This window comes from Lactuca sativa, chromosome 1 (assembly GCF_002870075.4).
Source record: "Lactuca sativa cultivar Salinas chromosome 1, Lsat_Salinas_v11, whole genome shotgun sequence".
Classification (NCBI taxonomy): Eukaryota; Viridiplantae; Streptophyta; class Magnoliopsida; order Asterales; family Asteraceae; genus Lactuca; species Lactuca sativa.
In genome coordinates this window covers 109,080,901-109,092,022 of record NC_056623.2, presented here as the reverse complement: position 1 = coordinate 109,092,022, position 11,122 = coordinate 109,080,901, and the positions used below count along the sequence as shown (strand labels likewise).

Genomic DNA, 11,122 nt, shown 5'->3' with positions numbered 1-11,122 from the left:
ACCAACTACCCGCTACCAACTAACCGCTACTCGCTTCCAGCTAACAACTACTTTTTCCAAACACACCCATACTCTGTACCTGGGTGAGTGAAAGTAATTTAAGATATTAATGATTTATGTTCCCTCTTGTTTCTCCTCAAGAACCTTGTGTTCGACCTTTGGAGAAAAATACATCGGGTCGCCCTCCTTCTGCCTAGAAATAGCACCAAAGACACTTTAATTGCAAAAATTAGAAGATGACAATGAACCAGTGAACACACATGTAACGCCCGCAAATCCGGGCTAGTAAAATTAGAGGCAATAGGGGTCGAAAACGACTTTTCGACAAAAGATTATTTAGAATAAATAATCTTAACCAAGTTGTAGTATATGTCACAAGGTTTCCGTACATATAAAGAACGCCGAAATCCGAGTTATAACGAAGAAGTTATGACCCGTCGAAGTTTCGCGACAGAACCGGCACGGCATCGGGAAGCGTAAATAGTGAATTTACGATAGAGCAAGATTTAGCCTTAGCGATCTAAACAAAAGTCGTAGAATATGTTAAACTAAGAACATCGATAAAAAGAACGCCCAAATCTGACTTCGTATGAAGAAGTTATGATTTTTCGAAGTTTCGAGTTAGCAGTGTACAACCCGAAATTCGAATGTTAGATCGAGCGGTTTTTGGCCGACACGACCTAAACGAGAATCAAATATCTCACTGAGAGTAGCGTAACGAGAAAAAGATGGGCGAAAACGGATGTCGGATGAAGAAGTTATGAGGATTTAACGGACCAATCATGTCCCGGCCCGTTAATAATATAAAATTTAAAATCAAGCCAAAATTAGCCGACGGATTCTAAACGAAAGTTGTAGAGTACGTTCCCACCTTTGCGTGGATATAAAGAACGTCGAAAACGGAGCTCGTACGCGAAAGTTACGAATTTTTAAAGTTTGTACTCGATTTTGCGAGATCTGATACGAATTCGCTGACGTGGCGCTTTCCTAGCCGTCCGATGATGATCGCTGAAGTCGCCTCGGATGAGTGACGCGTCTCCCCTCGCTACGCCCAGTGTTTGGTCTCGTACGCGCCGTGTTCGCTTAGCCGTTCTCGGTCCAGAAGAAGCCACGTCGCACCACCGAGCCTTCGCCACCTGGAGGTCTGATCCGAAGCTACGCCCCGCGTAGCTGCTGAACGCCCTGCGTACCACCGAGGCTTCGCGCCTATAAAAGGGGTCCGAAGGCAGCCGGTTTTTCACACCAAAAATCAACTCTTTCTCTCACTACTTTCTCTCTCTACAACCCCAAACCACCCCTAAGCCCTAGATAAAACCCCTAGCACCCTAGGGAAGCCCCGAGGCTCCCGGAGTCCCGAGAAAAAGGAGTTTTTCGGTTTCGAAACGCTGCTCCAATTAAGTTCCAGTTTTCGATAAAATTCGCTGTAAGTGTGCTACGCTTACGCAATTTTTAATATAGCTTTCAAATAATTATAGGAATGTTATTAGGTCCTTAAAATAATTATTTAGGCTATTATTATGAGTTATATTGAGCGTTATTAATGCCTAATAATAGTCAGACTAATTAATTTGTCGCGGTTATCGTTAGACTAAACCCTAGTGGTATTGGTATTAGGTTTTATCGAAGGAATATCGTTTTGAGAGTATCGAAGTGCTGTCCGAGTGCTGAATCACCACCTACTCAGGTGAGTGCATAGTTACTTTCAGCTTACACATAGATATGAAGTATTTTACGTGCTGTGTGTGTATATTATCTGTATACTTGCTATCTATGCTGGATGAACGTTTTATACATGTTTTCAATGATTTAAACTGTATATGTATTTTATATCTACAAAATGTGTTGGGTAAAATACGGGTAGATGTAATAGTTGCTGTGTGACAAAATAAAATAATGAGAGGCCTCGTTATAGTTGTTCTTGATGATCTAGTCATCTAGCGGAGTATAGATGACGACCACGGACTATTCTAGACAGTCCAGTGGAACACTAGCAGGCTCGCAACCTGTAGGTGTTTATTCGAACTGTGTGTTTATTCGAACTGTGTGCTCACCAGGTACACTCCATCCCAATGATAGTCCTTTGAATAGGTCCCTTGTGTTAGATGTTTTAAGGATGTAATGTAAGGATAACGAGAATGGGTAATTGGGTTGATTGTTTGATGTTTAAAAATAATAATTATATTATTGTGGGTTGAAAACCCTATGTGCTCACCAGGTTTCCCAACCTGACCCACTCAGTTTATTTATATCACAGGTGTTGATATGAAGTGACATTACACTGAGAGATTTAAAAAGATGTAGATCACTAGTGTAAATAATTGTAAGTTCTGTTTATGCTTATGTTTATGTAATAACGATGACATCCCAAATGTTTTAAAATGAAATAAATACGTTTCTTCGAAAATGTTTTAATAACGTATTTACCATGTTTTTCTAAGAAAAAATTCCGCAACATTTTTATGACATGAAGTACTCTGATTTTTATAAAGCATAAACAAACCGGTCTTTTCTGGCCGTGATTTTGGGGATGTCACAACACAAAAGCTACCTGGCAATATTGAAACCAAAATCGTATGGTGATGGGGAGGATTTAGGGGTCCTCTGATGTAATTGGGTGGGGGAGGAACTTCCTCAAGTAGCATCGATGGTGTCGTATTCAATGGAGATTGAGGTTCTATCGTTGCTATTTTGGAGGACTCTGCCGGTGGGAAGTAATCTGTTGTGCCAATTATCCAGCTAAATCGTACGTTGAGTGGTGCGATATAAGTGGTTGAAGGGGAAGGAGACGGTGGTTGAAAGTAATAGGGTTTATCAGAGGGATTGATGAGGATTGTTTAGAGAGAAGAAGGAATAAAGGTAGAATCAAATAAGAAGAATCAAGAGATATGAGGCGGTGGAAATAAAAAAAGCTGATTGGATACCGGGGCGGTGGAAGGAACGAAAACAGAGAAGAAAACATACGATAAACACATGGACAAAAGCTTTATAGAAAACGAACACGTATCCATAAGAATATATAAAAAGGCAAAATATGACCCCTTAAAGAAAGAACACAGAATTGTAACCAAATCCATAAACAGGGGACTAGTTGTGCCAAAACACCACCTATTTTACTATTCCTAAGTTAGGACATTTTTAATATATATATATATATATATATATATATATATATATATATATATATATATATTAATATAATTACATTAAAGTAAAACCAATATGATACCATTTTATATAATATAAGATTACAATAAAATCTATAAAATAATATTTTTTACGATCCATAAAAGATAGAAAATACAATAATATATTTTTTTTAAGGCAGCGAAAATAAAATAAGATTACAATACAATAATAAAATAAAATTAAACAAAAAGAAATAATTTACAATACGATTACAGGAAAATAATAAAACAAAATAAAAAAATAATTAGTTTACAAAAAAAACCTTTTGATTTTGATCTTTATTTTATCAAATATTTGTCTTTTGTGTACCAAAAAAACCCATTTAAACTTGTCGATCTTGAAACATTTTGAGTTGCTACTTCAAGTCAAAATCTCAATTTTATGATTTTTCTAACAAATTATGTCTTTTTTTTATTTATTTTTTATTTTTTTATTTTTAAATAAGCCTAAGAATTTTTCATGAAGTTCTAGGATTTTTTACAAAATTTCACATTATTAACTAACCTTTTCTTTGAACAATATTTCTAGAATGCGTGCCAAACCCCAAAGTAAGTTATCCTCGGGTCTCATTAAATGGGTCAAATCAAACCGAACAATATCGTGCAAATTTCGTCCAAAGTATACTAGGGCTAAAGTTCTAGGGTTACAGAGAAGTTACGAACATATCTCTCTTTTCTCTCAAATTCATCAAATTCAAGACATCCTTTTTCCGATCCAGACAAATATCGAGGAGAGACGATGCCTCCGAAATCGGCGAGGAAGTCCGTCGGGCCAGGGAGAAGAGGCGGAAAAACTAGAGGAACGCCGAAGGTGGCGGCGCAGCCTGATCCAGAGGTAGTAGTGGTGCCTGAAGAATCCAAAAAACCGGTTGAGGATGCGCCGATTGAGGTTAAGGAGGAGGAGCCAGTTGAGATTAAAGAAGAGGATGTGAAGGTTGGATCTAAAAAGGGGGAGACATCGAAGATAGAAAAGGCCAATGAAGAAAAATCCGGAAAGGTGGAGGGGAAATCAGTGGCTGATAATGGGATTGATGATTCAAAGAGTAAGTTACACATGACATTCTTGATTTATGTTTAATTTACTGTTTTTCTTATCTAATTGACTTTACCTGATTACATATCAAATTAGATCTGTTATAAGCGAAATTTCCAAACTTTGTCATGTGTTCTTGAAGGAAATTTTGTTTGATGGGCGATTTGTTGAGCCGAATTAGAGAAACCTAAAAAGCTAACGTATTTATGTTTTGTTAGCATATGCAAATACCCCCCTCGTCTACGAAAGAAGGATCAAATGGGTTATTTCAAAAACAGGTATAAAACGTTGTTGGACTTTCCCCAACAAGAATCATATGAAAATGTTTATACAAAAAGTAGATAGTTTGATATCAACACTTGATATGTATCATCTTTTCTTACCTTTGGAATGGATTAGCAGGTAGGAAAATAACTAACTGAAAACATTTATGCATAAAAGAGTGCCTTTTGTTAGTACATAAAAAGAATTTGTTTATGTCCTTTTGTTGCTATGCTTAACTTTGTAAAATAGAGATTCTTTTCTTAAAAAAAAGGGTGTTGTGTATGAATCTACAAGCCTACAATTGCTTATAATATGAGGCTGTTTGCAAGGGCACTTCAGATAGCTTCAAGCCTCACAATTTGCAATAATTTTGAGAAATATTTGATGGAAGACAATATGGGTAAAATGAAATTGGTCAGAATACAAATAAAGAGAAACCCAAAATCTTAAAGGAGTAAATTCTTGTGTTCATTACACATGTTGTCTAGATACTAACTTTAGAACACTTCAGATTGGTAGAAGTGGCTGTATCTGTATGACACATACTTGAATTCCTGAAAACAACGGGATGACATAGGATCCAATCACACCAATGACTTTATTATCACTTTATCACAAATTCATACGCTAAAGGCTACATATGAAGATAATGAATGCCACCTTATTCATTGAAGGGTTGAAAATGTTGTTAAGTAACTTGTTTAACTAGTTTAAAGGCTGGTGGCTTAGCCAAGTACCAATTCATTCTTGCCTTCCCAAGAATTGGAAAATGACTTGACCTCTCTTGAGATGCCAACATTGGCCATAAAATCCTCTCCAATATACTCTTTGGGTTCAGATTCTTCTGTTGTGTTCTGATGAAGAAAGTAACCTCAAAAGCTTGTAAGTTGACATGCATTTATGTCTATTTAACATTCATTATCTCCAAGGAGGTGCCTTTTTGAGTGTTGGTGTAGTTTGTTCTCAATACTACAAGTTTCCAACATTGGAAGAATCAAATCAATCTTGATTTTAATACCCTTATTAAGTAAGAAGGAAGCAATGGAGCTTTCCACCAAGTTGGAATAATACTTCAAAGCAGTGTATTCTTTCTTTTCACCTCTTTACATGGTAAAGCTGCACCTATAAGGATGGTTACAGTTTCTGAGGGAAACTTTATATGCTCATGTTGCTTATTACATTATTTTCAGCTAATAACATCATATCTGTTTAAGTTGGTAATAAAGATTAAAGGCACCTACCTATTGGAATCTCTCTGGATACCCAAGATTCCACTATAAGCCACATCACAAGCAACTATATTCTCATTGCCTTTATCCCTGACAGGAGACCAAAATGATGTTAAAGATTCTGTCCCTGAATTCGAAAAAGATGAACGATTGGATTTGGAGGATAATGATCCAGAAGAATCTGAACCTGAAGAGTATATTGGTGAGGATTATGATGAGAAAGAAGCTCAAGAACAAGTAGAGGAAGAAGAAGAAGCTGATGAAATGGAGGTTGGTGAGGAAGATCATGATCCTACAGAGGAGATGGAGGCTGAGGAGGAGGATGAGGTGGAGGAAGTGGAACCAGAGCAACCACATGCTGACGTGGCAGATGCAGATGCAGATGAACAGGAACATCATGATGTTTTCAAAGAAAGACGCAAGCGAAAGGAGTTTGAAATCTTTGTTGGTGGATTGGACAAAGATGCCACTGAAGAGGATCTTAGGAAAGTTTTTAGTGCAGTTGGTGAGGTTTCTGAAGTCAGACTTATGATGAATGCTCAAACAAAGAAGAACAAAGGATTTGCTTTCCTTCGTTTTGCAACTGTAGAACAGGCAAAACGAGCTTGTGTTGAGCTAAAAAGCCCTGTGGTATTTACTATTTAACATCTATTTCTGATTTCCCTCACTCACCTAGGAAAAAAAACTGATTTTGATAACTTTTTTTTTTAAAGTTAAACCATGTCTTTTTACTGTTTTACCCCCCCGCTTTCTAGGTTCATGGGAAACAATGTGGTGTTTCTCCAAGTCAAGACAGTGATACTTTGTTTTTGGGTAATGTATGCAAGACATGGACCAAGGAAGCTGTAAGTAAACTGTCTAAAACTATTTACAAAATTGATAGCTCTCTCTCTCTCTCTCTCTCTCTAATGATATTGAATGTGGTTACAGCTGAAAGAGAAGTTGAAAAAGTATGGAGTTGATACAGTGGAGGATTTGACTTTGGTTGAAGATAATAAGAATGATGGAAGTAATAGGGGATTTGCTTTTTTGGAGTTTTCTTCACGTTCAGATGCTATGGATGCTTTTAAACGTCTCCAAAAGAGAGATGTTACTTTTGGTGTTGATAGGCCTGCTAAGGTTTCTTTTGCAGATTCCTTCATTGACCCTGGTGATGAAATCATGGCCCAGGTAAAATTATGGGTTTTCTTTCTTTCATCTCATCAAGAAACCCTGGATCTTTATATTCCTAAAATGAAAAATCTTTGTCAATAGATGGAACAATAGTTTAGTTTTCACCTTCTATTTGGATTACCCAAGCCAGTAAAACAAAGATAATGCGTTAAATATGAAGGGTAAAATGGTCATTTTGTCAAGACACTGTGAATCTTTATATTCATAAAATGAAAAATCTGTCAATAGATGGAACAATAGTTTACTTTTCACCTTCTATTTGGAATACCTAAGCCAATAAAACAAAGTTAATGCATTAAATATGAAGGGTAAAATGGTCAATTTGTCTCGTCAAGAAACCCTGAATCTTTATATTCATAAAATGAAAAGTCTTTGTTAATAGATGGAACAATAGTTTGTTTTTCACCTTGTCTTTGGATTATCCAAGCCAGCAAAACAAAGATAGTGCATTAAGTATGAAGGGTAAAATGGTCATTTTGTCTCATAAAATGAAAAATCTGTCAATAGATGAAACAGTAGTTAATTTTTTCACCTTGTATCTGGATTACCCAAACCAGTAAACACAAAGATAGTGCATTATATATATGAAGGGTAAAATGGTCATTTTTGCAGGTGAAGACTGTTTTTATAGATGGGCTACCTGCTTCATGGGATGAGGGTAGAGTGCGGGACCTACTTAAGAAATATGGGGAAGTAGTGAAAATTGAGCTTGCACGTAATATGCCTTCTGCAAGAAGAAAAGATTATGGATTTATAACATTTGGAACACATGATTCAGCTTTAACATGTGCTAAAAGCATTAATAATGAGGAACTTGGAGACAATGAAAACAAGGTTAGTTTCGTAATTTACTTATATTGATAATATTCATCCCTCTTGTTTTCTGATTTGTAATTCTTGTATATATATAATGATAATATCAGGCTAAAGTGAGGGCAAGATTGTCAAGACCACTACAAAGAGGGAAAGGAAAGCATGGTTCCCGTGGTGGTGGTGGTGGTGGTGATTTCAGATCTGGTGGTGGTCGGTCTGCTTCTAGAGGTTTTAGGGGTCCATGGGCCCGCCCTGTGCCACATAGTCTACCGCCACGTGGGATGAGAAGAGTTGGAGGGCGGCCACCGCCGGTGGTTGAGCGTGGTGTCAGGCGGCCGGTTCCGGTAAGAGACAGGCGACCTGTTGCCGCCTTACCGCCAAGGGGGCGGCCGGTGGCTCCTCCACCTAGGTCGTATGACAGGCGTCCACCTGGTATGCTTCATCTTTTTTCATAATCATGTAGCTGTTAAAGTTTATGAAAATGACCATTTTGCCCTCGCCTTGATTTTTGTTGTTCTTATTTTATTTGTTGTACCGGAGAAGTCGGCAGTTGGGTACTAGTACTACCAAGGAATGAGAAAAAAAAAGATTTCTTGATGGAGGGCAGAATAGTCATTTTAATAGTTTTTATTACTCTCATGCTGTCTTTGAGAGGGAACAAATCCAGCATGAAACCTGAAACTTTTTTGGACAAAATGTCTAAAACCAAAGAAAATCACTAACCACAAAGAAGAAAAGATTCCTTTTTGGAGGGCAAAATGGTCATTTTAGCAAAGAAAATAGGAAGCAGAATGAAGAAAGATTCTTTTTTGGACTAAAACCAAAGAAAATCACTAACCACTAGGTGACAAGGACAAAAATGAGAAATATTCCTTGATGGAGGGCAAAATAGTCATTTTAACAAGATTTACACTCATAGGGACCAAAATCGAAAATTTACTTTTCCACTTTTGCACCTCACTAAATTATATATATATATTTTTGTGAATACAGTTCCTTCACGGCCAAAGAGCAGCTTGAAGCGGGAGTTCAGCCGGAGGGAGGAGCTGCCGCCACGGAGCAGGGTGGTGGCTGACTATGGTCCGCCGCCACCACCACCAAGGTCAACCTCAGAGAGATCCTCATCTTACAGAGACAGTTACCCTACACGTGGGCCCACCTATGCTGACCTCCCAAGAGGCTCATCTCACCCTTCATCAAGAAGAGCCCCCGCCTCTGCCGCCTACACAGATGGCGGCTATCCACCACGATACGAAAGACCGCCGCCACCGAGTTACCGTGAACGCCCCCCGCGTGATTACGATCCTGTCCCTGGCTCAAAACGCTCTTATGCTGCACTGGTTAGAACATTTTACTATACTACCCTTTTGCTTTTTATTGTTGTAGTGCCATGTCAGCGCCATGTCAACAACCCAAAAACCTTAAAATATAAATGTTACAAAATTACTCACTTTTTATTTTGATTTTATTTTCAAAAAACTTTGATTTTATTTTTGAACTATTGCATTAATAAATAAAAACTAATATTTATAAAATTTTATTAGGATGATATTCCACCTCGCTATGCTGATTCTGATGTACGTGAAGTACGCCATACACGTGTTCGTATGGATTATGACATTGGAGGTGGATCTTCACAATATGGAGATGCATATGGTGAAAGGTATTTTTTTTTAATATTTTTATTTTCATAAATGTTTTCAAATTTGATTTTCATACAAGTTAAATACAGGAAACAGCAGTTTACTTTCAGTTATTTGTTTCCTACACAACTTCCTACTTTCATTTCTTTATCTTACAGCATTGTACTTTGGGAAAAGTGGAGGGGTCAAAGTGAGATTATAAAAAGTATAGGGGTGAAAAGTGGAGGGGTCAAAATGACATTTTAAAAAGTATTTATGAAAGTTGGCATAAGAGGTGGAAAGTGTCATTTATGAAAGTTGGGAAAGTTGGAGTGGTCAAAGTGTCATTTTAAAAAGTATAGGGGTGAAAAGTGGAGGGGTCAAAGTGACATTTTAAAAAGTATTTATGAAAGTGTCATTTATGAAAGTTGGGATAAGAGGTGGAAAGTGTCATTTATGATAGTTGGGAAAATTGGAGGGGTCAAAGTGTCATTTTAAAAAGTATAGGGGTGAAAAGTGGAGGGTCAGTGACATTTTAAAAAATATAGTGTTGAAAAATGGAGGAGTCAAAATGACATTGTAAAAAGTATTTATGAAAGTTGGGATAAGATGTGAAAAATGTCATTTATGAAAGTTGGAAAAAGTGGAGGGGTCAAAGTGACATTTTAAAAACTATTTATGAAAGTAGGATAAGAGGTGGAAAGTGTCATTTATGAAAGTTGGGAAAAGTGGAGGGGTCAAAGTGACATTTTAAAAAGTAAAGGGGTGAAAAATATCATCATACACAGTAATTTAAAAAAATGTAGGGATGGAAAGAGTCATTTATAAAAGTTGAGAAAAGAGGAGGGGTCAAAGTGACATTTTAAAAAGCATAGGAGTAAAAAAATATCATTTTACAAAGTATTTTAAAAAATATAAGGGTTGAAAGTGCAATTTATGACATTTTATGTTACTAATATTTTGAATAAATTATTGGCAGAATGGGAAGATCAAATGTAGGAGGAGGATATGGTAGTAGTAGCAGAAGCTCAATGTCTGGACATGATTCTCATGGTCTTTACAGCAGCAGCAGCCGCCAGGGCATGTCTTATGGTGGCGGCGGAGGGTCTTACAGTGGCGGCGGCGGCGGTGGTGGTGGTGATGGTGGAATGTACTCCTCATCTAGCTATGGCGGCGATTACATCCCTCGTGGCGGTGATGGAGGTGGTGGAAGCGGTTACTCATCATCGTTGTATTCCGGTAGAAGTATGGGTGGTGGCGGTGGCGGTGGTGGTGGTTACATGGGTGGTGGAGGTGGTGGGTCTGGATCGTACTATTGAGGTGTTGATTCAGATTGTTAGGATAAGTAAAGTACATGTTAGATGATTGGTGGTTTGTTTTAAGTGTTTTGAGTTAGTTTTTCATACTTTCATGGAGTTTTTTACAGTAAAAAAGTTGGATAATATGGTAATTAATTTATGAATGCAAGTTTCAAATTTCATCTTTGTTTTACACTAATAGTATTATGTGTTATCTCACCTTGTAATTCCAAGTCTTTCATCAAGTTTTAGTTTACATTTTTATGTCAAGAATCAAAACAATAGCAAACACATTATTATTTTTCATTATTTGTTCCTATGTTTGTGAAGGTGGTTTTTACAAAATAATGAAAGGTTTTGTATGTGTGTGGATAATAATGTAAAGGTGGGAAAGGTTTAGACAATTTTATGATGAAAATTGAATCTTTTTGATGTGATCTAATCATATACTACCAAATATTTATTTATTTATTTATTTTTGTGTGTATGTAGAAGCTTTTTGATG

The 11,122-nt window shown here is 37.0% G+C and overlaps 1 protein-coding gene across 2 annotated transcripts; it reads left to right on the top strand.

The window, feature by feature from the left end:
- Positions 1-3,706: 3,706 nt before the first annotated feature.
- On the top strand, positions 3,707-10,810 carry LOC111921423 (heterogeneous nuclear ribonucleoprotein Q). 2 transcript variants are annotated; one of them, XM_023917004.3, is made up of 10 exons: positions 3,707-4,228; positions 4,437-4,496; positions 5,809-6,341; positions 6,467-6,556; positions 6,642-6,881; positions 7,497-7,718; positions 7,808-8,129; positions 8,691-9,037; positions 9,242-9,360; positions 10,299-10,810. In XM_023917004.3, the coding sequence occupies exons 1-10, from the start codon at positions 3,925-3,927 to the stop codon at positions 10,636-10,638; spliced, it is 2,577 nt and encodes an 858-aa protein (XP_023772772.2). In that variant the 5' UTR covers positions 3,707-3,924; the 3' UTR covers positions 10,639-10,810. The 2 variants fall into 2 exon arrangements, with proteins under 2 accessions (XP_023772772.2, XP_023772773.2); XM_023917005.3 differs by lacking the exon at positions 4,437-4,496 and having other exon boundaries at positions 3,712-4,228.
- The last annotated feature ends 312 nt before the right edge of the window (positions 10,811-11,122 follow it).